A 22,650-nucleotide genomic window follows, 5' to 3' on the forward strand; every position below is an offset into this window, starting at 1 on the left:
CTCCCACAGCCGACGTACTCAACGCGAAAAACGATGCACCTTTTCTTTTGCGCTGGGTGGGTGATGTTCCCTTTTGGATCTAATTTCTCATGTAAAAGTTAATTAAATCCATTGTAATTTTTACCACAAGTTGGAATTTAATTTACTCACAGATTCATGCTAGTATAACCCCGCATAGCTAAAAACGCTTTCATAGGTTGTCCAAACAATATGTAAAATATAAGTCATACGTTAACTGTTTCCGTTATTGTAGCCTATTTGTTTGACCATAAATATTTTTCAGTTATGTACTGTATCCCACCCTACATCTACTATTTCATTAACGGTTAACGTACAGCTTGATGTTATCAATTAGTTCCATATAATCCACATTTGAAAATTATGAACAAATCAATTATTTAAAAACATACGTGGATTGTATCACAGATGGTTACATTTTGGGGTAACATTCAAACATGGTTACATACTGTTCACAAAGTTGGAATAGATGCCACACAAACATTGAAAATTTTATGGTTTCAGATTAAACACACCGTTATGCGGTTGCTTGTGTGCGTGTGGCTAGTCCGGTGAAAATTTTTCACCAGTTCGTTGTCATATTTGCTTTCATTTCTTCGAAAAGCATTTCGGAACTTCCTGGTAAGATAATTCATCCGATATTGCGTCTAAATAACGTACTTAATTTATTTCCGGTGCTTTCAGGGCTGCCGGACATTAATTGACTCGAGCATGCTGTTGCAAAATATCCTCAGGTGAGTTCAATTCATTTTTCGCTGGAACAATAGTTGACAAATTTTCATTTGTTCTTTTCAGAATTCTAGAAACAATGATTCCACCAACTTTCGGAACGGATGTGAATTCCACCGATTCAGGGCCTAAACACCGCCGATGAGGTTCATAGTGATTGGTTGCTAGAGCCGATTGGTAAGGCGGTGGAAGATGACTTCAACAGAGCGGAATCGACAGACTTGGGAGACATAAAGGAAGAAGGCAGGTTTTGGGGTTTCTGCAGAAGTTCAATGTGGAACATCCCGATTATGAACATACCAGCGTGAGTGAGATCATTACTGAAATACGAAGTACAAGTTAAAGGCACTAAAAAATGTGCATAAATAAAAAAATAAAAATTACAATACAATTAAGATTGAATTTCTTATTCTATTATGAAAACGAAACAATGAAACAGAAAATATGCGTAATTAGCATTACGCGTATTTTCTTGTTTCATTGTCCATTGAATTTATTCATCATTATTTATCAAATGGCTTAAGTATAACAGAACAAAACCACTTACGGTTAAAATACAATAAAGCAGTATAAACCAACTAAACCACATACATTATTCGTATTCAAGCCAAATTAATGGTAAAACTGTTCTTGTACTGTTTGCCCTACTGTTGGCTGGACAAAAAAGTGGATAGTATATCTACAATTTGGCAAACTGTAAACGAGAAATTTTGTTCGAGAAAATCGTCATTTTTAAATGGTGACATAACTTAACCGCCTATTCCCCATATTGTAATTTTCCCGGTTACTGTTCCCCAAATTGTAAAACCCGTTTGCGGTAATGTCGATTTATTGTTATTTTGGATGTTGTACGAAATTACTGGTATATTGTTGTGAATAGTTGTGCACACTACGGGATACAGTACGAATATAGTTAATGATTATGCGGGACATCCTTGAATGATCGTTACTCATGAAAAATAAATTGGCGTGAAAGTATCGCAATTATGTGAATCATTTTTAAAGTTATTGTTTTGATATTTTTGTTCAGTGGGTGGTGGGCTGGGTGGTAAGGGCCCATTCACAAATTTCATAACGCTGGAGGGGGTGGATGGGTGTCCTTGCGATGTTACGGTTCGTACAAAAACAGAAAAAAAACCCTTAATACAAAAAGCGTTACATGGGGGTGGGAGGGTATCCAAAATGGCAAATTTTAGCGTTATGAAATATATGAACAAGCCCTAAGCGAGAAGATGAAGCCACGTGCTTTTACGAACTGTCACTGTACTGCAGTAAGTTGCTCCCTACACTCAGGCAAATGGACTATCGATAAACATAGGAACCCCTTATGAAAATTCGCCACAAGAAATCGGATTGAAATTCATAAATTTGCCTTATGAAACCAGAATTTGAAAACAAAAAATGTTTTCGCGGCAACCTGGAATCGAACCAAGAACCTTGCGATCGATAGGCCCGAGCGTACACCACGTGCCTATCGACGCCTTGATGAGGAGTGATGCCAAAAACGATACATAAAGCGTTCGTATTGCAATAATCGTTCCACCAGGTCCGTCACACTCGGGCTCAGATTGGGTACCACTTCTAGTACTGCATTTGGTCCCTCGGTAGTGCAAAAGGTACCCAGGTTTGACAGATCGCAGTACACTTTTCACGGCATTCTAGATTACCTTATGAGCCATAAAATGTTGAGCAACTCCAAGGGACATGGCGGTCTTTAATTTGTCTTTGGTTCCACCTTTCATAAGGCAAAATGTATGAAATTCGATAGTCCAGTTCGCTGCGTGTAGGTGACACCACGGTAGAATTTACACAGGAATTTTGAATAAATTTGTTCCTGCTTAAAGGGCTTATTCACAAATTTCATGACGCTGAAGGGGGTGGGTGGGTGTTCTGCTCGTAACACCAGCACCAGCTCATACAAAATTTGTAGAATATTCATACAAAAAGCGTTACAAGGGTGGGTATCAAAAATGGCAAATTCTAGTGTTATGAAATATGTGAGTGAATCCAAACGTCTGTCTGCGGCTGAAGGGTGGGTAGGTGTCTACACTGAGAAATAATAATAGTCACAGAATTACTAAAGTTTATGCACCAATGACTATTTTCTATCTGCCTCTCTTTCATTCTCTCCATTTTGCTGTGAATTTCTACACTAATGGTGGTAAGCTCCATCGAATACGCGTAAGCTCCATCGCCAATCGCGTATTAACTTTGATGGAGCTTACCACCATAAATGTCATTTCGCTTAGGAACAACCCCAGTGTTAAAACTAAAACCCCTGTGGTATTTTTGTCGACTAAGCGAACGTGAAACATGATCTCAAGTGTCAAGGTTCATTTATGGATCCAATTTTTAAATTAAAGTTTCAATATGATATATCCGTTATTTCAGCGGGAAAAATTACTAAAGTAGTTGCAGGAACATGCTCTTTCGTATTATAAAATGAAAACAAGATTTCATTAAACATTTTAGGACCCTATTGGGACAGACCCTTAAACTCGGTGAAAATATTGCGAAAAAGAATTAATAATGAACTAATCTACGATGACGTCACGCTGCAACTTCCAGCGGGAAGAAAACCTTTACTGCCGGCCGTGTTTACAAAAAAATGAACGATTTCGTTGTACATTCATCCACTTCGTGTTCATTCGCTGAACATTCGTTGTCCGGATGTTGGTCTGGATGTCATTTAATGTAAACATTGCCCGCATTTAGAGCAGAAAAGAAAAAGGAAGTCGAGGATAAAAGAAGACCGTGGATAAGTCCATAAACATATTATCAATATTGTGATCGTCTGCGGGCCGCTTAAAAGTTTTTTAATCTGGAATCTGGTTTTCAGTGTGGCAGCGATTAAAACACCCATCCAGTTTGCATCGGGACTCTACAAACGTCACTCCACTGCTGTCATCCTCGCAATGTTTTTTTTTTTTTCTCTCGCAAAGCCTTCAAAAGACTGATGATTTTGCCATCCGCCATGTTTTTTCCTTGATTCGTGTTTCGTGTCCAGTTGTCGTCGGGAGTTTCCTCCGCAGAAATCCAATTACTTTGGCCAGGATTGTTGTGCTCCGTTCCGTGAGGGGATTACCATACTGTTAGTGGATTACGCGAGTGAATCGAAAACTCGAAATAGCGAGGCCATCAAGGAAGAAAACCAAAAAGTGGTCAGTCCGTTTCTTGAAGAGGGGAGAGTCCCACATAAACAACACGAAGTGCAGTGTGAAGTGAAGTGAAGAGTGAAGAAAGGAAAAGAAAGGTGATTGATTACCTATGATGAATCGGAGTGAAGGCCTTGTCCGACGTGTAAAAGCTCGCGACACAGAATCAAACAGTGGTGGCGCAGGTTCCGCCTCCAGCAACTATGACCAGGAGAACAAAAACGAAGTCGAGGACGAGATGGAGGATTGCGACTCGAAGGAAACACGGCTCACCCTAATGGAGGAAGTGCTGCTTCTGGGGCTTAAAGATAAGGAGGTACGTTTTGTTCACATAGGCTGTTTGAAGATATTTTTGATTGTATGTTTATCGTTGGATACCCTGCCCCTTGCCATGTAGAGAGGCGGGGAGGGCAATTGCTAGCTTCAAGTTGTAGAGAACCATTTATTGATACTCCTACGTAGTGAAGCGAAATAAAGTGCGAGATTTTTTTTTTGCACTCAGTGATACCTTCTCTTATTAGTCTGTAAGTATAGTTTGTATGTGCTTGTACGGCAGCAAAAATCACTGATGGGAAAGGGTGAGAATCTATAATAGAAGGAGGATGACACGTCTCAACGTATGACATAATTCCAGACAGCATCTGCGAAGTGTAGCTTAAGCTCATCAAACACTGCGAAAAATTGCATAGATTCAGTTTGGTTTTGGAGTCTTTTGCCTCACGGTCTACGTTTGTTTGAGATTTTTGTGAGATGGCCCGAACCGAACATATTCAAAAGTGCAAAGCCTGAAAGGGACGAGCTAGCCTCGGGATGCAAGCCTCTCAAATAAACCCTATCTATTTGTAAACCCGATACACAATGACTATCAATATTGCGAAATATACTGGGGAAGAAAGGATTAGATAAGATTTACTTTATTATGTAGACTGTCAGCCTTAATATTACCCCTCAATATTCGTAAGAGAAGGTTTTTCGATCGAATTTTCGCGTTACAATTAGCTCAATATGAATACTAGCGGAATTTGAGACAATTGTGTCGATTCTAAAAGAAATACTCGATAACTTTTTACCCGAATGTGACATTTATCCGAAAATAATATTAACAGGTGGCTAATGTAAAATTGACCCAAGCTAGTGAAAGACTTTGAAATAATAAATTAGCTGCCATAGTTTCAGTTGACAATATCCGTAATTCACAGATCTTTGGCAAATTGATATCTTGTTGCTATATGCTTCGCTATGTTACTAAATGTTACTAAATCCTTTTGAGTGGTTTTCTTTCAAAATACTTCTTGAAAGGGCGCAAAACCTCTTCAGCTTTTCAAAAACGTATAAAATAAGACTACTTGAAAAAAAAAACCCAACCGGAAATAATCTATAATAGAGTCAAGATCTTGAAGGGCGAACATCAATGAGTTGTGGTAGCCAGCGGACAAACGCTGAGATACATTTTTGAACTCTGAAAAGATGATTTAAAAAAGGCAGCGAGTAATTCTTGTTAAGACCGGCCAACTATTTTCACTTGGCCTTTCAGGGTGTCAGCTACCTGGAAAAACCTGGAATGTCAGGGAATACAATTTTTGACTTGGAAAGTCAGAGAATTATAAAATAGGTCAGGTAAAAAACTATCTCTTCTATACTAAAACATCGATCGAGTTGAATATCTGCAAAGTTATTGATTAGGCCACCTCAATATTCAATAAGTAGGCGAACCTGGTTAGTGGTTATTCGGAACCTGTTCTAATTCGGACCATCAAGCATTTCTCAATACTGGCGCAACTCAAGCCTAATTTTTCAAATCGGCGTATCTAACATTTGGAAGGATTCGAGAAAAATGCGATGCAATATATTGTAAAGCATTTTAAATCCTGTTTAAAATGTTTTGCATTTTTTCTATTGCTGTGTCTTCTATAAGTTGAAAAAAAGAACACCGTTTCTAACCACTATTAAACAATTCCGATTTGTTTGGAATTAGATTAAAAAACTGGTGAAATTATCGAATAAACCCTTTTGCTTTGTGCTGCTCACATACACCATGATGATTCGTCGATATCATACCTTGCTTGATACATACACCTTGCTTGATACATACACCTTGCTTGATGCGTCGGTTTGACAGTTCATTTATCACATGCGTCACGTCATATACACCAGTATTGTTTTGAAGTTGCACATACACCGGTTTGCAAATTCCCATAAAACATAATAAAGTTTGTTCTATTCGTCAGTTTCTACGTTCAACTACAACGAATATTGAATGTTTCCAATTTCAACTCGACTAACAGGAGCACCGGACGGAGCCGTGAGTAACAAAAGTAAATGGAGAACAGTTCTTGTGAAAAATTTGGTGAGAAATTTGTCTAAAACCGAATACTGATGATGTTCCACATCAGTTTGCCGACCCGTCAGCTTACTGCAGCTGTGAAAATCCGAATCTCTCGATTTCCAACATGTTTAGTAATTCGAAAACAGTATGACGTATCTGCTGATTAAAATTTTATGTTTTGATTCTGCATATAGGTCGCTTTGCTATGAGCATATGTACGGTGTATGTGCTAGCATGAAAAATGTTGACAGTTGAGTCGCTTTGCAATGGTAGGGTGTATGTAGCCAAATTAAAAACACTGAGTAAAGTGCACATAGGGCAGATTTGAAATTTATTTCAAAAAATCAAAAAAATGTTTTAGGATTACTTTTTTGGACTCAATATGTAGATTATGCGTTTGTCAAGCCCATGCAAAGCAAATCTCGATTTGTTTATTTTTGCAGTTACGTCGGAATGAAGAATTATGCTTGAACTGTAAATCGCAACTGTGTGTATCGTTTTTCTACCCACCGTCTGGCTTGGATCTACTACAATAAATTTGACGCCAGTCGGTTAATTCGTTCGATTTTTATATTAGTTTCTTGTTTTTAAGTGCTCTAGTGTGCTGTTGGTCAGTACTATTTCCAAGCTTCTGTAGGCGACAATAAATCTCCAATGTTTCTGTGTTGTTTTATATCGAATCCGCCAAGCCTAAACTTTCATCTGACCATATCTCGAAAACTTATTCAAATAGTCTCAAGTCAGAAAAGTGAACAAACTTACTTTATCGATCCTACGTGTTTAGCAGACGAAATTCCACACGTTCCGCTATTATCCAACTAGATTTTTCACTTTTAGAACGTTTGATTCTGGAATTACAAAACGGCGTAAGTAAGAATTTCAACTTTCGCAACCCAAACGCTACTTTCACAGCTCCGTTGCATGGAGAGACAAAGTGACTTAACCACGAATCAAAACAAAACCCTACTTGAGCCGATTTTACACTGGTAGAAAAACGTCGAAAGTAACTGAATGAAACGGCTTATCATTTCGTTATAATTATTTTTGTAGGAAATAATAGAAACTACCTAGTTTTTGAAAGCGAGCTGATTGTATGCAAAATTTAAGCGATGTATTGCGATTTTTTTACCACTTAGACTTAAGTGATCTGAATTTCGTCTTTCTCAGATGTCGCCTTCGATTTCGCTGCCCCTTTTCGTTCACCGCCGCCCATGCAATTATCCTGCATGATGTTCATGACAGTTTTCTCCGGCTGGCTCGATGTTTACCATTTTTTCTTTGCTCTCGAATCACCAGCTGGTCTTGTGTACACAACAAAACCAGCTGGTCCTCCGATGTTTACAGTCATCGTCATTGCTCTCATGCTCCAGCTGATCGTGTCCGTGTCAAAGCCAGCTGGTAGTGACTGAAATCAAGGATGAAAGGTGGATGGTGTTTGAAAATGTACCATCAGTACATTATTGGTAGCTTCTCAATTTCGTCATGAAAGTCTAATCATTCGTGAAAATTACAATACATGGCGAAAAAGGTGATTCATTTTAAAACAGTTTTAGAAGACAGGTTGTGATTGTTCTTAATTAATTTTCTTAAAACCGTATGAAAGTTACTTACGTCGATTTGAAAAAGTAATCGAGATATGATTTTGATGTGTCTACACTGAAACTAATGTTAGAGTAATTACAACCGCCGCATGGTTCTTAAAACTACTATTTAGAATTATGTTAAAATTTAATGTATTTTTAATTACATTCACTACAATATTGTTCAAATTACTATGCCAGCGATGGATAAATTTTACTATTACTAGTAGTCAACAGCACTACTCTGGAGCTCGATTTGAAAAGGTCGAATGTGACATTTTTGACTATCTGAGATAACTCTCCATGAATTTTCTCAAACAAAATTCAATTCCTATTTCAAGCAAATAGCTCAAAAGTGTTCAATATACGTATTAAGACACAAAATGAAATCCCCTTCAATAAACTATCGAACAAAACCATGAAAATACACTCAATTTATTGATTTATGATCATAAAAAAGCTTTCGGTCGATATAACATTGTTTGTTGTTCATTCGACCTAATCGATACGACCTAACGCTAGTCACCGCTGCACTTCGAACGGGTACGTTCAGACGTTTGACATCTGAAAATGTCCATACGTCAAAGTACGATCGGACTGATTGGTGTCCAGTGAAGTACATACGACCCACCGTTGTAAACAAAAATAGAGAATTTCAAAGAATTTCTGAAGTTTTCTGCATGAAGGTATGTATTTCGTGAAGTTGGCAAACGATTTATGCGATCAGCGATGTTGCTCAGAGCAAATCCCCATCTGCGCTGAATGTCTACTGTAGAAAAAATGCAACGGAAGCGATTATGGATGGGTTTGTCGGATGGATAATGGATTCATTGTATATGTTATATCGTTGCAAATAAAATTTATACTGAGATGTTGGCAAACAGCAGAGCAACACTTGGTGCTGTATCGTTTCCTAGGAAATCAAGTTACAGCGTTTCCGATTGTTTGGAAGACCTTAGAGAAAGGTTTAAAGATCCACTCCGTGACAATTTGCACTCTTCGTTCAACTTTGGTTTAATTTTCGACCTATAGCATTACTGCAGAAGTACTAATGATGCCTTATGAATGTTCCTGCAACGATATAACATATACAATGAATCCATTATCCATCCGACAAACCCATCCATAATCGCTTCCGTTGCCTTTTTTCTACAGTAGACATTCACCGCAGATGGGGATTTGCTCTGAGCAACATCGCTGATCGCATAAATCGTTTGCCAACTTCACGAAATACATACCTTCATGCAGAAAACTTCAGAAATTCTTTGAAATTCTCTATTTTTGTTTACAACGGTGGGTCGTATGTACTTCACTGGACACCAATCAGTCCGATCGTACTTTGACGTATGGACATTTTCAGATGTCAAACGTCTGAACGTACCCGTTCGAAGTGCAGCGGTGACTAGCGTTAGGTCGTATCGATTAGGTCGAATGAACAACAAACAATGTTATATCGACGGAAAGCTTTTTTATGATCATAAATCAATAAATTGAGTGTATTTTCATGGTTTTGTTCGATAGTTTATTGAAGGGGATTTCATTTTGTGTCTTAATACGTATATTGAACACTTTTGAGCTATTTGCTTGAAATAGGAATTGAATTTTGTTTGAGAAACTTCATGGAGAGTTATCTCAGATAGTCAAAAATGTCACATTCGACCTTTTCAAATCGAGCTCCAGTAAATGGTTAACTGTGTTGAGCTAGCAGGTTTTGATTATGGGGGGATTTTGTAAACCCAAGATGAAAGAAAAAAGGTCGAATACGCATTTTTTTAATTTTGGTGTTTTTGCTACATTGGACCTTATGCGCAATAGGACGAATGAACAAATTTTTACTATTCCTAATTTTTGTTAATTACGTCAAAGTGTCAATTTATTTTTTTATTTTAGAAGAAATATGATATCTATATGATACTTTACCAGCATGATAAGCTGAATAGAATCTACCAAATGGTGAAATAAACGCGATTTTTTACTTTTGTTACTTACGACCTTTTCACATCGAGCTCCAGTACTGTTCTGCATTGAAGATAAATACAAGATCGTTAACTTTGAATGAGCAATGTTATCATTTTTACCATGTGCATGGTAATTCAAACAACATAATCGTGGTGATAATACCTCTATCAACATGGCTGTTTTTCTCCGTCATCTTGTGAAGGATAAACATCAGCGCGGACATAGAAAGTATTATTTTTAGAGTTTTGGACGTAATATCAAGCAATATTTGTCATATTATTGTACCCATGTTACTGTTAATCCCGAGAAGGTAAGAAATGTTAAAATTTAATACATAAAACATACAACAATTGACTCAAAAACTTGTTTTCATGTTGCAGATCTCACCGTGTTATTGCCAGGCTCAAAAAAGACCTAAAATATAATAAGAACTATTTTTATTGGTTAGTTTTCCATAAATGATCGATTTGTTACCTTTTTCAATTAACCATGCAATTTTTTACAGAAAATTCGAGCGATACTCCACCCGCAGATCGATGAAAGCAAATAGGACATACAATTCACTACAGGACTCCATTACAAATGCCTTCTTAAATATCCACAATTGATGCTTCTAATGGGCTTATACACAATAAATTATTATACGAATGATTCCTAAATAAATAATTATCATCTTTGTAATTGAATTGGTACATTTATTTAAAATAAGTTGGAATAAGTATCGAGCATCTTCAAATTTACTACTCGATAGCTGTCATTCTAAACGCAACGCATGGTAAAAAAAATGACAATGAATCGTTCTCAAGATTACCATGTAGCATGGTAATTTTGACTGCAGCTTTCTTAGAAGCATGGCATGGTAAATACGACCACACTTTTCGTTTGAGATGAATGTGTAACGTAGTCTGCACAAATCAAGTGGTGCGGTGTATTTAATTTAAACCATCAACATGGTATTTTTTACCGCAATGCTGTTCTCAGTGTATGCACTGTTTGTGCTCAACTAGTTTGAAAATCACAAAATGGGACCTTTTGATATGGTTCAATACGGACCTTTTAATTTTCAACGAGCACTCAGTCTATTCCAAGAGCTCCACCCCGTGAAAGTTTTCTCGGGCTGGTAGAAAATCACAGAAGTTGTAATATTGATCGATGGTGTCTTTGTTTCTGTTATGGTCAAAAATAAATCTTCCAAAAAACCTAAGAAATACGGTAGATTACCAAAAAATAAAGGAATCAATAAACCAACTACTTGCATCTGTATCCAAAACAGTTTGACAATTTGATACAAAAAACGTTTACGAGTGCTCAGAACAATACAGTCAACTTTCCCATTCTCGATATATGTAATGTGTTTTGAGCTTGAACATTTGAAGTTTGGCTTCGTTTCATAATCACTCTTATATAGCGTACTTTGACCCTAAAATTTTACGTACGTATTTTGCCAAAATAACAAGAGGCTTCAAAATTAAAAATAATGTGTTCTTCATCTCTTTATCTCCCATAAATGGTTCGTTTAACATCGTCATCTCAATTGGTCCAAATTGACTTTTGTGTCTACGACCATCAGGTCTTGTGGATTTTGCAACTTTCAGCAAACATGAAATGACAAACTCGCCTGTCATGCCTCGAGCATGCGTGCTCATTAATAATGCAATCGTTGCTACACTCGTTTCTGAGTTAACCACCAGAGATGTATGTGCTGTCACAATTGATTTTTCTGTTGATGATGTCAATACTGCCCTTACTCGCATAACTGTCCCATATTCTATAGGATTTCCTACACTCAAAATAATCCAAACGTCATTGTTACGTGAAAACATACGTGGTTTTTTTTCCATCGCACTTTCCGCGTAGCTCTTACGTGAATCATTGGTAGCCCAGAATGCACGCATGAACTTTTGAACTTCGTTCATTCCACCGGCGCTATACGTAAAAGCTACGTGAATTTTCCGGTAGCCTTTACGAAGCGTTTCAATAGGATCTAGATGGTTTTGCAATAAATTTAACTGTAATAAAGACCAACCTTATTTCTAAGGCAGCGTCCATTTATTACGTAACGCTAAAATTGGAAATTTTTGAAATCCTCCTAACCCCCCTCCGTAACGCTTTTTATATGAAAAATTTCAAGCTTTTGTATGAGCCGTAACGCTTGAGCCTACTGCCCTCCCCTCCCCCTAGAGCGTTACGTAATTTTTGGATGCCGCCTAATTGGCTTTGGAAGAAAACTAATTCCCAATTGGCAAATATAAACAAACTTAGAAGATTGTGATATTATTATATTCAATCTGATCATTTTGAATCCTGTTTCCCAATTTTTGTGAGTTTGGTCTGTCTTGTTGTAGCCTTCGCGTGCTATAATTGATAGAGGTTATAAATCAGGTATAAAATATGAAGTAATGCATGGATTCTTCGGTATTCGAAGCATATTTACCTTGAAATCTATCTTACACAGGGTTTAAAGTTCAGCAGCTTCTGAATTTCTTCAAAAATCAAGCGGGCGCCATCTTAGGATTTGAGCTCCACACCGAATAGGCCAGGAGAAGTGGATGAACTTGTCATTCATTTTCCTGTCAATTCCCATACAAAATCTACTTTTTCTCTGATATAAATTCACTCTAGTGCGATCAAGTGCGATAGGTAACCTCAGTAACAAATACCGAGTCATTATTTGGTGGTTATGAATGGCTTAGCGATCTTTATCTTGGTCAGGTGATGTAGAGGTAAAATGAATTTGGAATAATCTACGTGATTTTTCACGTAGCAAAGACGTTTGGATTATTTTGAGTGTATATAAATGGACAGAATAGGTCTATTGTTCGTTTTTTTTACCGCATGATGAACCATCCCCAATGGATGATTTAAAACGAATTGTTGTAAGTTGTGTAGCAAAAGGCCTTCCGCTGATTGTGAGCAGTGATTTGATTTTGATGCAAATGCTCATCACATCTTCTGGGGCACCTCAGATAGAGGCTCCAGTCTGTTCGTTTATTTAAGGCTCAATCGCGTTTAACGCTTCACGGAGCCGACATTATTTTTTTGTATTTACAATTTATTTACTTTTCAGTACCAAAATTAGTACGGGATGGAGCCAGGGTACTCGTGGCAACTCGAGGTTAATGGTCACAATTTTGAAAGAGTTTAGGGTTCTGTGCAGCTCATCCGGGACGTATAGCGTGGTAGCTCTATTATCGTGTCATGGCGTTGGTACCAATTTATTACCGGTATTCGTCTGCCGGATGGCCAGGATCCTCAATCCAACACAAAAGGGACAACACAGAAAAAAAAACTGGAAAAGAGAACACAAGAGAATTAAACTTTTATACAAGACAAGCGAAGGAAATCGTAAATTGCGACCATATAAATGAAATTGCGGGTGCCCAACATATCTCTAACTGAAACATAGGGTTGTCTACCTCGGGACGCAAGGGTATCCAAAAGTTGTGCTCTGGCGCTGGAGGCGTCCATATCCGGGCACTGCCAAACTACATGATCGATGTCATCATAACCGGAACCACACCTATTACAAATATTGCTCAGCGCGAGGTTAATCCTGTGCAGATGTGCATCAAGCGAGTAATGGATGAACATAAGTCTTGACATCACGCGAATGAAATCTCGACTTACATCCAAACCTTTCCACCGTGCGTGCAAGAAAACTTTAGAAATTATGAAGTTTCCTTACTTGAATAGAATCAGTCACGAGTTGACGAATCGGCATTTATCAGATAAGGAATCATTATCTGATCATCGCTACATCTTCTTTGAACAGTTGAATGTAACTTCGAAAACTTTGCATGTTAGGAATCCCCGAAAACTCTATATTGAATTGCTTGCGACCAAATTTCATGGAAACCCACCGTCCATTTAAAATCCTAAGTGATTTGGATGATGCCGTTGATACTACAACATCCTACATTATGGAAGCTTTTGAAGAAGCATGTCCTCTGCGATCAGTGAAGACTACAAGAGGTACCCCATGGTGGAGTTCCGATCTGACTAGACTCAGCAAACAATGTAGAAGGAGCAGGTGCTTATTTGCCCGACGGTTCGACACGGGTATTGTGTTTTGAGGAAGACACAATACCCGTGTCGAAACGTCGGGCAAATAATCACCTCGTTGTATCTTAATAAAGACTGCGTTGCCGGGAAATTAAATCATACAGTCGATACTTCACAAATTAAATAAATGTTTCCAGTTTGAGTTAAGTCAGTCGGCTGAATTCCTTGCAAAATCTAAAGATATTCGCTTACCTAATAGTGTCTTTACTTTTTCAGATGAAGAAGTTTCAGAAAGTTTATTCAATAGACATTTCCTCGGATGTGTGAACATAGCATCTAACAAATGTCTTTTCATGTGGTTACGAGTCTCTGGATTTGTCTTGCAGTATCGTAACTACTGAATCGATTCAATGGGCACATAATGGCGTGATATTACTGTGGAGTTTATCCCGAAGGAAGGACGTATTTGACCTATACCTCTTTTTGGCGCTGAGATTAATGTGACTGATCAGGTGAAATACGTTAGAGTCATTTTAGATTCTAAAGATTCCTGGACACCTCACACAGATTTCAGAGCCAAGAAAGCTTGCATGGCTTTCGGCCAATGCCGGCTAACTTTTGGTAAAACATGTGGCCTAAAATCCAAATATATCGACTATTTTTACAGAACTGTTGGTCGACCAATACTGGCGTATGGATGCCTTGTGTTGTGGCAAAATGGCTCTAAGTAAGAACAATCCAATCAAAATTGGGCCATCTCCATAGGCAGTGTTGATAGACTCGCAAATCTCACGCTTGAGATTTTGATGCAAAATCAACTCAAACCGTAAAAAATGATTCAGTCGCAAAACCCGGCCAAAACTCGTGAAACCCGAATGTTGTTGTTTACGTTAGAAAGGATTACTATAATTTTACCAGACTAACAAGAAATTATTGCCGTGTGTGAGTAAACTGTGGAAATACGAGACAATGAGTCAGAAAGGTGAGCCAACTCATCCATGATTTTTTGACTGCTGAGTTGCGTGATTGACAACTCACGCATGAAAAATCTCAAGCGTGAGTTGTGAGAAATTGAGTTTTTCACAACACTGTCCATAGGATGTGCTTGATGGCAATCCCTGGTGCGTTCTCTACGACTCCCACAGCAGCGCTTGAGACTTTTTTCGTACTCCGTTTACGTACTAGATTTACTGGAGAAAAATCCAGTGAATCGTAGATCTACACACACTTCGTTGTTTCCACTTTTGGCGAATTGGGACAAAATTATCCTTGCTCCATCCAAATGATCTCACAATTTCTTGTCACTTTCCTTACAGGACATTTATTGTAAAGAAGCACATCAAACAATATATTATGCTATACTTAATTCTTCCTTCTTGAAGTTAGAGCTGGTGCTGGTGTATATTCTTATGAGCTATGGCTGAATCAGTTTTTCTGTTCTGTGTGTTCTGAGTGCAATCAGCACTTCTCCAAGGGACCTTACCCGTATTTCCTTCCAAATTTCCCTTCCCTTTTCTTTCTTATCGGGTAGACGATGCAATAGGCTCAAATATAGTGATGGCAAAATCTTCCAATTGGTGGAGCCGGCCTTCTGATATCTGATCAGCCTGTAGCGTTCAATATTTTCGGATCAATTTTCAGCGTTCAGCACTGAATCTTAGATCCTACTTGTCAGCGGTCTGCTTGGTTCAGCCCGCTGTTTATCGTAGCGCTGCTTCCACCTTCCAATCACGCGTCCGTTCAACAATATAATCCCGTCTTTATCCTTTGCGATACGAAGCCTTTGCCAGGCGCATTATGCTTCGACCGTGAAGTTTGATCTATCGGCAAGAATGATAATTTTGGCAAATAAAGCTATTAAATAAATAAGATAAAGATAAAAAACAAAATCCTAATCTACAAAAAAATAGAAAAAAATAGAAATTCATAACCACTTTAAGCTCAAACTTCAAGACTTATGTCCTGAGAATTCAAGGGTTCGTTCTATATTCACGATAAAAAAAAAGTGTTAGAACACTAAGCTGAGAATCTGACCCAGTGGAATGGAATGTCAAAAAGTGAAGAATATAAGAGCGAATGTTGACATCATCAGACAAATCACTAATTAATCCATTCAATTCGAATTTATTTTCTATTTTCAGGGATACACATCTTTTTGGAATGACTGTATATCGAGCGGGCTACGGGGTTGCATTCTAATAGAGTTAGGATTGAGAGGACGCATAGAACTGGAACGGGCAGGCATGCGACGAAAGGGATTATGCACCAGAAAAATCATCCTCAAATCGGACACGCCCACCGGTGACGTACTGCTGGATGAAGCACTAAAGCACGTCAAAGACACCGATCCACCGGAAACCATACAAAATTGGATCGAATACCTGAGTGGTAAGTTCAGCACGTTACTGTGCCAAAAAGCCTGTTCTCATTACTTATTCTCCTCCCCTAGGGGAAACCTGGAACCCACTGAAGTTGCGGTATCAGTTGAAGAATGTGCGCGAAAGGCTTGCCAAGAACCTGGTAGAAAAGGGTGTGCTAACGACGGAAAAGCAGAACTTCCTCTTATTCGACATGACGACGCATCCGCTGAACGATAATGTTATCAAGTGTCGACTAGTGAAAAAAGTAAGTTTCAGAAGAATTTTCTTTACATTTTTTTTGTACTCTTACTTACGGAACGTGTGAAAGTTTAGATCTCCGTCGCTGCTTCCGAGCATTTCGTTTCGCACTTCCGCGAATCTTGGGTAGTCCAAAACTACATGCGGTGTCTCCTCGATGTTTGGGCAATCTGGGCAGTGTGACAGCACTGCGTGCCTAAATTTATGTAGATACTTTCTGAAACATCCGTGACCTGATAGGAACTGTATCAGATAGAAGTCTCCATGGTACCTACTCATCTACGCCGACAGGCTTGGGTTGAGCCGGTGGGTCAATCTTCCTTTCTACACGAACTCGTGCTGCCACCTCGCCATAAATCCGTATCTGACCATCTCCCGTATATTTCTGATGTCTCTTTTTTGGTAGCACTCGATATCCTGCGCCAAAGTGATGCAAATGGAGATAATACCGACTATAAGGCATACAGCATCTGAGGATATCGTTCTATACGCACTCGTGACTCGCACTGTCATCAACCGCAATGCTCTGTTCAGCTTTTCGCGGCTCCTCTTCTTCTTCTTTTTTCTGACCAACCGACACCTTTTGGCACTGGTTGTAGTTTTACGTCCGCCTATTTCTGGTACTGAGCCTAAACACGGATGCTCAGGGAGGCCTCCACACACACCTGAGACCCTACATATCGAACATCTGTTGAGCAGATTATCCCCCCATTGCTTAGAAGGAAAAAAAAAAAAAAAAAAAAAAAAACACACATGGGCCGGGACCAACAGGAAGGAAGGAAGACGTGATCAGAGAATTTATGCCTCAGAAATACCCGACGGCGTCGACGGGAATTGATACCCGACCGACTGGGGTGAGAGGCAATCACGCTTACCACTACACCACCGACGCCGCTGCGGCCCCTCTTTGTTTCCAGTGCCATGCCCTAAGCAAAGCAGGAACTCCATACCTAGCAGCGCATGTCGATTTTCATACAAAATGCTCAACTTTGACATGCTGTAGTTTTGTTCCCTTTCAAGCAATCGAGCTAAAATTTTCTCCACAGAACTACAAATATGATCAATTTTGTAACTACAAAATTTCAGTTTTTTCTGAGTCCCTGCCGAAAAGTGAGACACTAGGTGAAATTTTTCGAAAAAATAGCTGGGACAGAGCTTGCTTCTCAGCCAGGGTTGTTAACGTTAATCAACGATTAACGCCGTTTCGTTGATTCGTTGACGTTGATTGTAACGATTAACGAAACTTTCGTTAATTTCTCCCGAGTCGTTGATCAACGATAACGTCAACGTATGGCGTTGATTTAACGTTAACGATAACGTTGTTTCTTACGTTAATGAGCCCGAATTTGTGATTTCTAGTTTTGAATGAAACAAAACTTTTTGACTCTGGATTTAAAACTATATAAATTGGAAAAGACAAAAATACAACAGTTCATGAAGCATGTAAAGTACATGTTTATTAAATCACATTATCAATAAAATAACAACAAATGTATATTTTGGGCGTTCATTGTCTATATGTCTTTATTTTTAAGAGGTTTTTCGTGGATTCCAAAATCGCATGCATTAGGAAACAGTCTCCATCATCCATTATCAATCATGTGGCGAGGGATTACAATGAAAGGACAAGACTAGTGTGGCTGTAGCATTGTAAGATTGATCAGTATCGATCTGAGCTAGATAAAACCTGGTAACAAAGCAACGATGCTCCTATGTCATCGGGGTAGTTCATGTTGATTCCATGATGTCAGTTTTCACCCAGATCTCAAATAATTCTTGATGTTTTCGGCAGATACTGATGTAGCCCTCGTACTCGCTTCGGCCACATTTAGATTCGGCCCTGTTGTTCATGAAGAAGCAGTATTTGATTGAATTGACACAATTGTAATTGTACGGGTATACCTACACTTTGATAGAACGTCAAAAAAATCTGCATCGAGGTTAGTTTATTTTGAGCACACACAATCGTGAAGATTTTTATAATCCCTTCTTGCTTGGTTAGTTGGCTTGTCAATGCAACTAAGTTTGACGTGTCAGAATTCTTGAATTGGAATCCATCGGTCGATGACATCATGCTGAGGTTGCTCGGAGTTGTTTGACTAGATCGCGAATTCTCGGGCGAAACACATTTTGCTGTATGGGCACGTAAGCTCTAATCAGATCGACAATCAAGAACAGAATGATGAAAAATATTAGGTACCTCATGAAGTTTCTTCATTCTTGGATACCTTGGATACGATATCTGTATAGCAACCATTTGTTTATAGATGTAAATTGAAAATTTGCAGCTACACGAACCGCACAGACAATCAACGATTAGGTTAACGCTATACGTTATCGTTGATTCAACGCAACCCGTTGACGTTGACGCTAACAACCATGGAAATCAACGCAACGGCGTTGACGTTAAGCAGGATCTACATTAACGTTAACGCCGTTGATCGTTGATCAACGTTAACAACCCTGTTCTCAGCTTAGTGTTCTTATGAACACTTTCCCAGTTATTATCTGAGAGCTTTCTTTGCCAAAGTTGCCATTTTCGCATTCGTATATCATGTGGCAGGTACGATGACAATGCCCAGGGAAGTCAAGGAAATTTCCATAACGAAAAGATCCTGGACCGATCGGGAATGTTAAATTAGGGCTGTTCAAAATTTAAAAAAGTTTGAAAATTCATTCTCCCATATCTTTCTTACAATCCTTACCATAAAAATAGAGTTCGGTGAAATTTTCAGCTTTCTAGGTGGCCCAAAGTCGATGTTGGTTTATATGGAAATTACTATGAAGAAATGTTGAAAAATGTTCCAAGCACGTTAGTCTGGAATGTAAGTACAAATATCTCATCCCATAGTAAAAACTCATTCTTCAAACCATAATAAAGAAGTTTGCTGAAGAGAGCAATTCAATCCGACCGATAGGAGAAAAGATATTCATGAGTTTGTTAGCTAGGGGAAAAGCACTAATTTTCGACCCACAAGAATTCTGTGCCAATTTTCGGATTTTCATACAAAGTAGGCCAAAATTATATCAATGGGTCGAAAATTAGCACAGGGTCGAAAATTGGTGTTGTTCCCCTATTATTTAGCTTCACAGCCAGGCAAACATTTACAAAAATCCAAAACAAGATTTGCTCAAAACGGATTTGTTTCTTCTGCAACTTCCTTCATTAAGACTTGAAGAATAAGTTTTCCCTATGGGATGATATGTTTGTACTTACAGCACTAACGTAATTGGAACATTTTTCAGATTTTTTTTTAATTTTCATATAAACCTACATCGTCTTTGGGCCAACTTTAAATCACCACCTAGAAAGCTGAAAATTTCACAGAACACTCTTTTTATGGTGAATATTATAAGGAAGATATAAGAAATTGGATTTTCAAACAGTTTTAAAATTTGAATCGAAAAATATCCCTGAATTTCCATTTTATTATTTTTTGACCCCCCCCCAAATGTGCCGAGATTTTGATGGAAGGTGACAAAAGAAGATTTCAAGATTTGTTCCGGCCTTATTATAGTAGTTTATTTTTGCCACTTATGTAAAATAGGTTTGCTTAATCGCTTCACGTTTTCTTTTCAGATTCAGGATGCTGTGCTAACCAAATGGGTCAACGACCCACAGCGCATCGACAAGCGAATGCTAGCGCTTATCCTACTAGCCCACGCGAGTGACGTGCTGGAGAATGCCTTTGCTCCGCTGAACGACGACGATTACGAGCTTGCAATGCGACGCGTGAGAGAATTGTTGGACCTAGACTTTGAAGCCGAGGCAGCTAAAGCAAATGCCAACGAAGTTATCTGGGCGGTCTTTGCCGCGTTCACAAAATAAGCTAGACTTGCACACGGGAACCGCGTCGTGGTAGAATTTTTAGCGGAATCAACCCTTACTAGCCTAGCTGTACGACGACGATTTTGGAAGGGACGATAGTTTCGGTTTCGAGCATCGAAGTCCACACGCTAAAATAATGAGAAACTGATGGCGTCGAGCTTGCTTTTCTATAGATTCCGTTCATATTCCTGATCCCTTCTAAATCCTACGATACCTTTTACAGCAAATAATGCTATAATAGTAAGACATTCACGAAGGAAACAAAATAATAGTAATAGTAAATACACTAGTGGACTATATTTTTATTTTATTTTACATATTTATAGCAGATAAATCCAATAATCAAAACGAAAAAAAAGAATCACTACTGAAAAGAAAACCGTTTTACTAGAAGAACAGAAATCGGGTCGCTGAAAGCCCAAAACCCCAAAGTTACTAGAGCAGGTCTGAAAAGTGATCAAGATGTATGATTTATTGCAAAGCCCTAGAATCGAGATTACAAGTTTCAATCATTTTGTGATTCAAAGTTTTGTGTTGTACGGTCCATCACCTTCACGTGATTGTCATTAAGTATGATCAATTATCATTGGCTGTTATTCAATTCTCTTGCAACTAAGAATCGTACTTGAATGTTTTGCGTTTGTGGCATTGGCGATTTTTCCTACTTTTACAAACAAAAACACATACCTACTTATATTTATGTCACGCACTCGGTTATCATTGGAACAGAACTCAGCACATCTTGCAACGAGAGCGAAAAGCAAGTTTTTCGTCTTATTTTGTTGTTTTCAAGTTCCGCACGTAGGCGTTTCTCTTGCGGTTCTTCTACGATAGCACGCGTGAGAGTAATGGGGAGAAAAGGCAATGAGTAAAAAAAGCATTTTTGTATCTATTTCTAAGGTGCAGTTTGATATTTGCATCGAAAGAGGGGTACTTTTCACCCCACTCGGCACCACTAACATGAAAAATCACGAAGAACAAACAAGATTGTTCACTGACCGTTAAACAGATGGCAAAAGCGAAGCATGGCCTTGCGTGAGGTAATTGGTATAGGCAAACGGCTAGTTTAGGCAAGCAAGTAAGATTATGGGAGGTGTTGACGTAGAAGCATGTAAGCGTTTGCCGGCGGAAAAGCATGGATTGTACATAGATTTAAATAATTATTGTTATAATGTACTACGACTACGATATGTAAAATAAACAATTTAAAACCAAATTGAGGATTAATTCTCAGATGACAAGCCATTATTACGTTTTCTTCACATCTTTATTTATTCGGCTAGTATTAATATGAAACATTGTTAAATAGTCTCAAATGATTTTTTTAGAACAGTTTATTGTAAAAACAAAGATGTTTCATACCTATTATTGTTCACGTTTGAATGCTCTTTCGATCGAAAATAGTTTTCACTGTGCCCCCACAGACCGTTATTACGAAAAAAAATGTTCATCAAATCTGAGTACAGGGCTCGATTCCTGAGGTCGTTCTGCATCTTTGGGCCAATTTAAAAAAATCCCTAGGAGGAATCTTGAGAAATCTTGTTTTGAAGTTTTTGACTAAAAATTTCAATGTAATCCTTAAGTATTATGATTATTAAAATAACGCAATAGCACTGAAAAAACCTACAAAAACGCTTGACAAGTTGGCCAAAGTGTTCTCAAGTAGTGTAAAATTGTTTCCGTTGTTATAATTAGAAACATTTACAACTGACTTAACATACCGGAGTGGCTTACGTATATTTTTTTTAATTGATTGTTGTTTTCTATGTTGAACCGGTTGAAAGGCAAAACAAATAAATTAACAATTACCAATGTTGTTATTTCTAAAAAAGGACCTGAGACTGAATGTAACACAATAATAGTTAGAAGAAGCCATGTGATTACTGTTATAGTCGATTAAGTAGAGCAAGCATCAATCGTTTGTTGCAAATCTAGAATGATTTGTTTGCTCTGATACGCACACATCAATATCAGAATGGCCATACGCGGCCGCTGACTTCCACCTGTTTGATGTAACTTTTTCTTACGGCATTTGCACTAAATGACCAGCTCACTGAAGTTTGCCTTATTTTATTCGCTTGAGGATCTTCGCTCCTGGTCTCAAATAAATGTGCCTAGAGAGCCAAGAATCAGCGTTTTATACAGGGCAAATTGACAATGATGTTTCATGCTTGCATTCATCGTTGCTCATTTTGCATTATTATTGAACACTGATTTATTTTTCAAAACAACTTTCAGTGTTGTACGATAAAGGATCGCGGAGTGTTTTGGCGAAAGAGAGGATCTATGAAGCCAGATAAGCCTTTATCATGAAACTGTGCAGAAATGTCGTTTCCTTTGGCAGGTGGGGTTTTCATAAGCTGGTTACGTAATCCGTAAAAGAAGATATTTGTAGCCAGAAGACATTTTTTTACTACATGGACAACATCATTAT

The 22,650-nt window shown here is 38.3% G+C and overlaps 1 protein-coding gene and 2 long non-coding RNA genes across 3 annotated transcripts; 2 read left to right on the plus strand and 1 right to left on the minus strand.

Annotated features, from left to right (window-relative positions):
* Positions 1 to 540: 540 nt before the first annotated feature.
* Positions 541 to 1,138, plus strand: LOC110675675. Its single transcript, XR_002499702.1, has 3 exons — positions 541 to 639; positions 703 to 752; positions 814 to 1,138. It is a non-coding gene; the product is annotated as an uncharacterized LOC110675675 (long non-coding RNA).
* A 2,506-nt stretch (positions 1,139 to 3,644) lies between these two features.
* Positions 3,645 to 21,432, plus strand: LOC5565765 (Golgi phosphoprotein 3 homolog sauron). The gene is made up of 4 exons (XM_001650085.2): positions 3,645 to 4,218; positions 15,911 to 16,157; positions 16,219 to 16,394; positions 19,968 to 21,432. Exons 1-4 carry the CDS (start codon positions 4,015 to 4,017, stop codon positions 20,214 to 20,216), a joined length of 876 nt encoding a protein of 291 aa, XP_001650135.1. The 5' UTR covers positions 3,645 to 4,014; the 3' UTR covers positions 20,217 to 21,432.
* Positions 17,823 to 18,914, minus strand: LOC110676621. The gene is made up of 2 exons (XR_002500572.1): positions 18,294 to 18,914; positions 17,823 to 18,227 (listed from the first exon to the last, which is right to left on the minus strand). It is a non-coding gene; the product is annotated as an uncharacterized LOC110676621 (long non-coding RNA).
* Positions 21,433 to 22,650: the final 1,218 nt, after the last annotated feature.

This window comes from Aedes aegypti, chromosome 2 (genome assembly GCF_002204515.2).
Source record: "Aedes aegypti strain LVP_AGWG chromosome 2, AaegL5.0 Primary Assembly, whole genome shotgun sequence".
Lineage (NCBI taxonomy): Eukaryota > Metazoa > Arthropoda > Insecta > Diptera > Culicidae > Aedes > Aedes aegypti.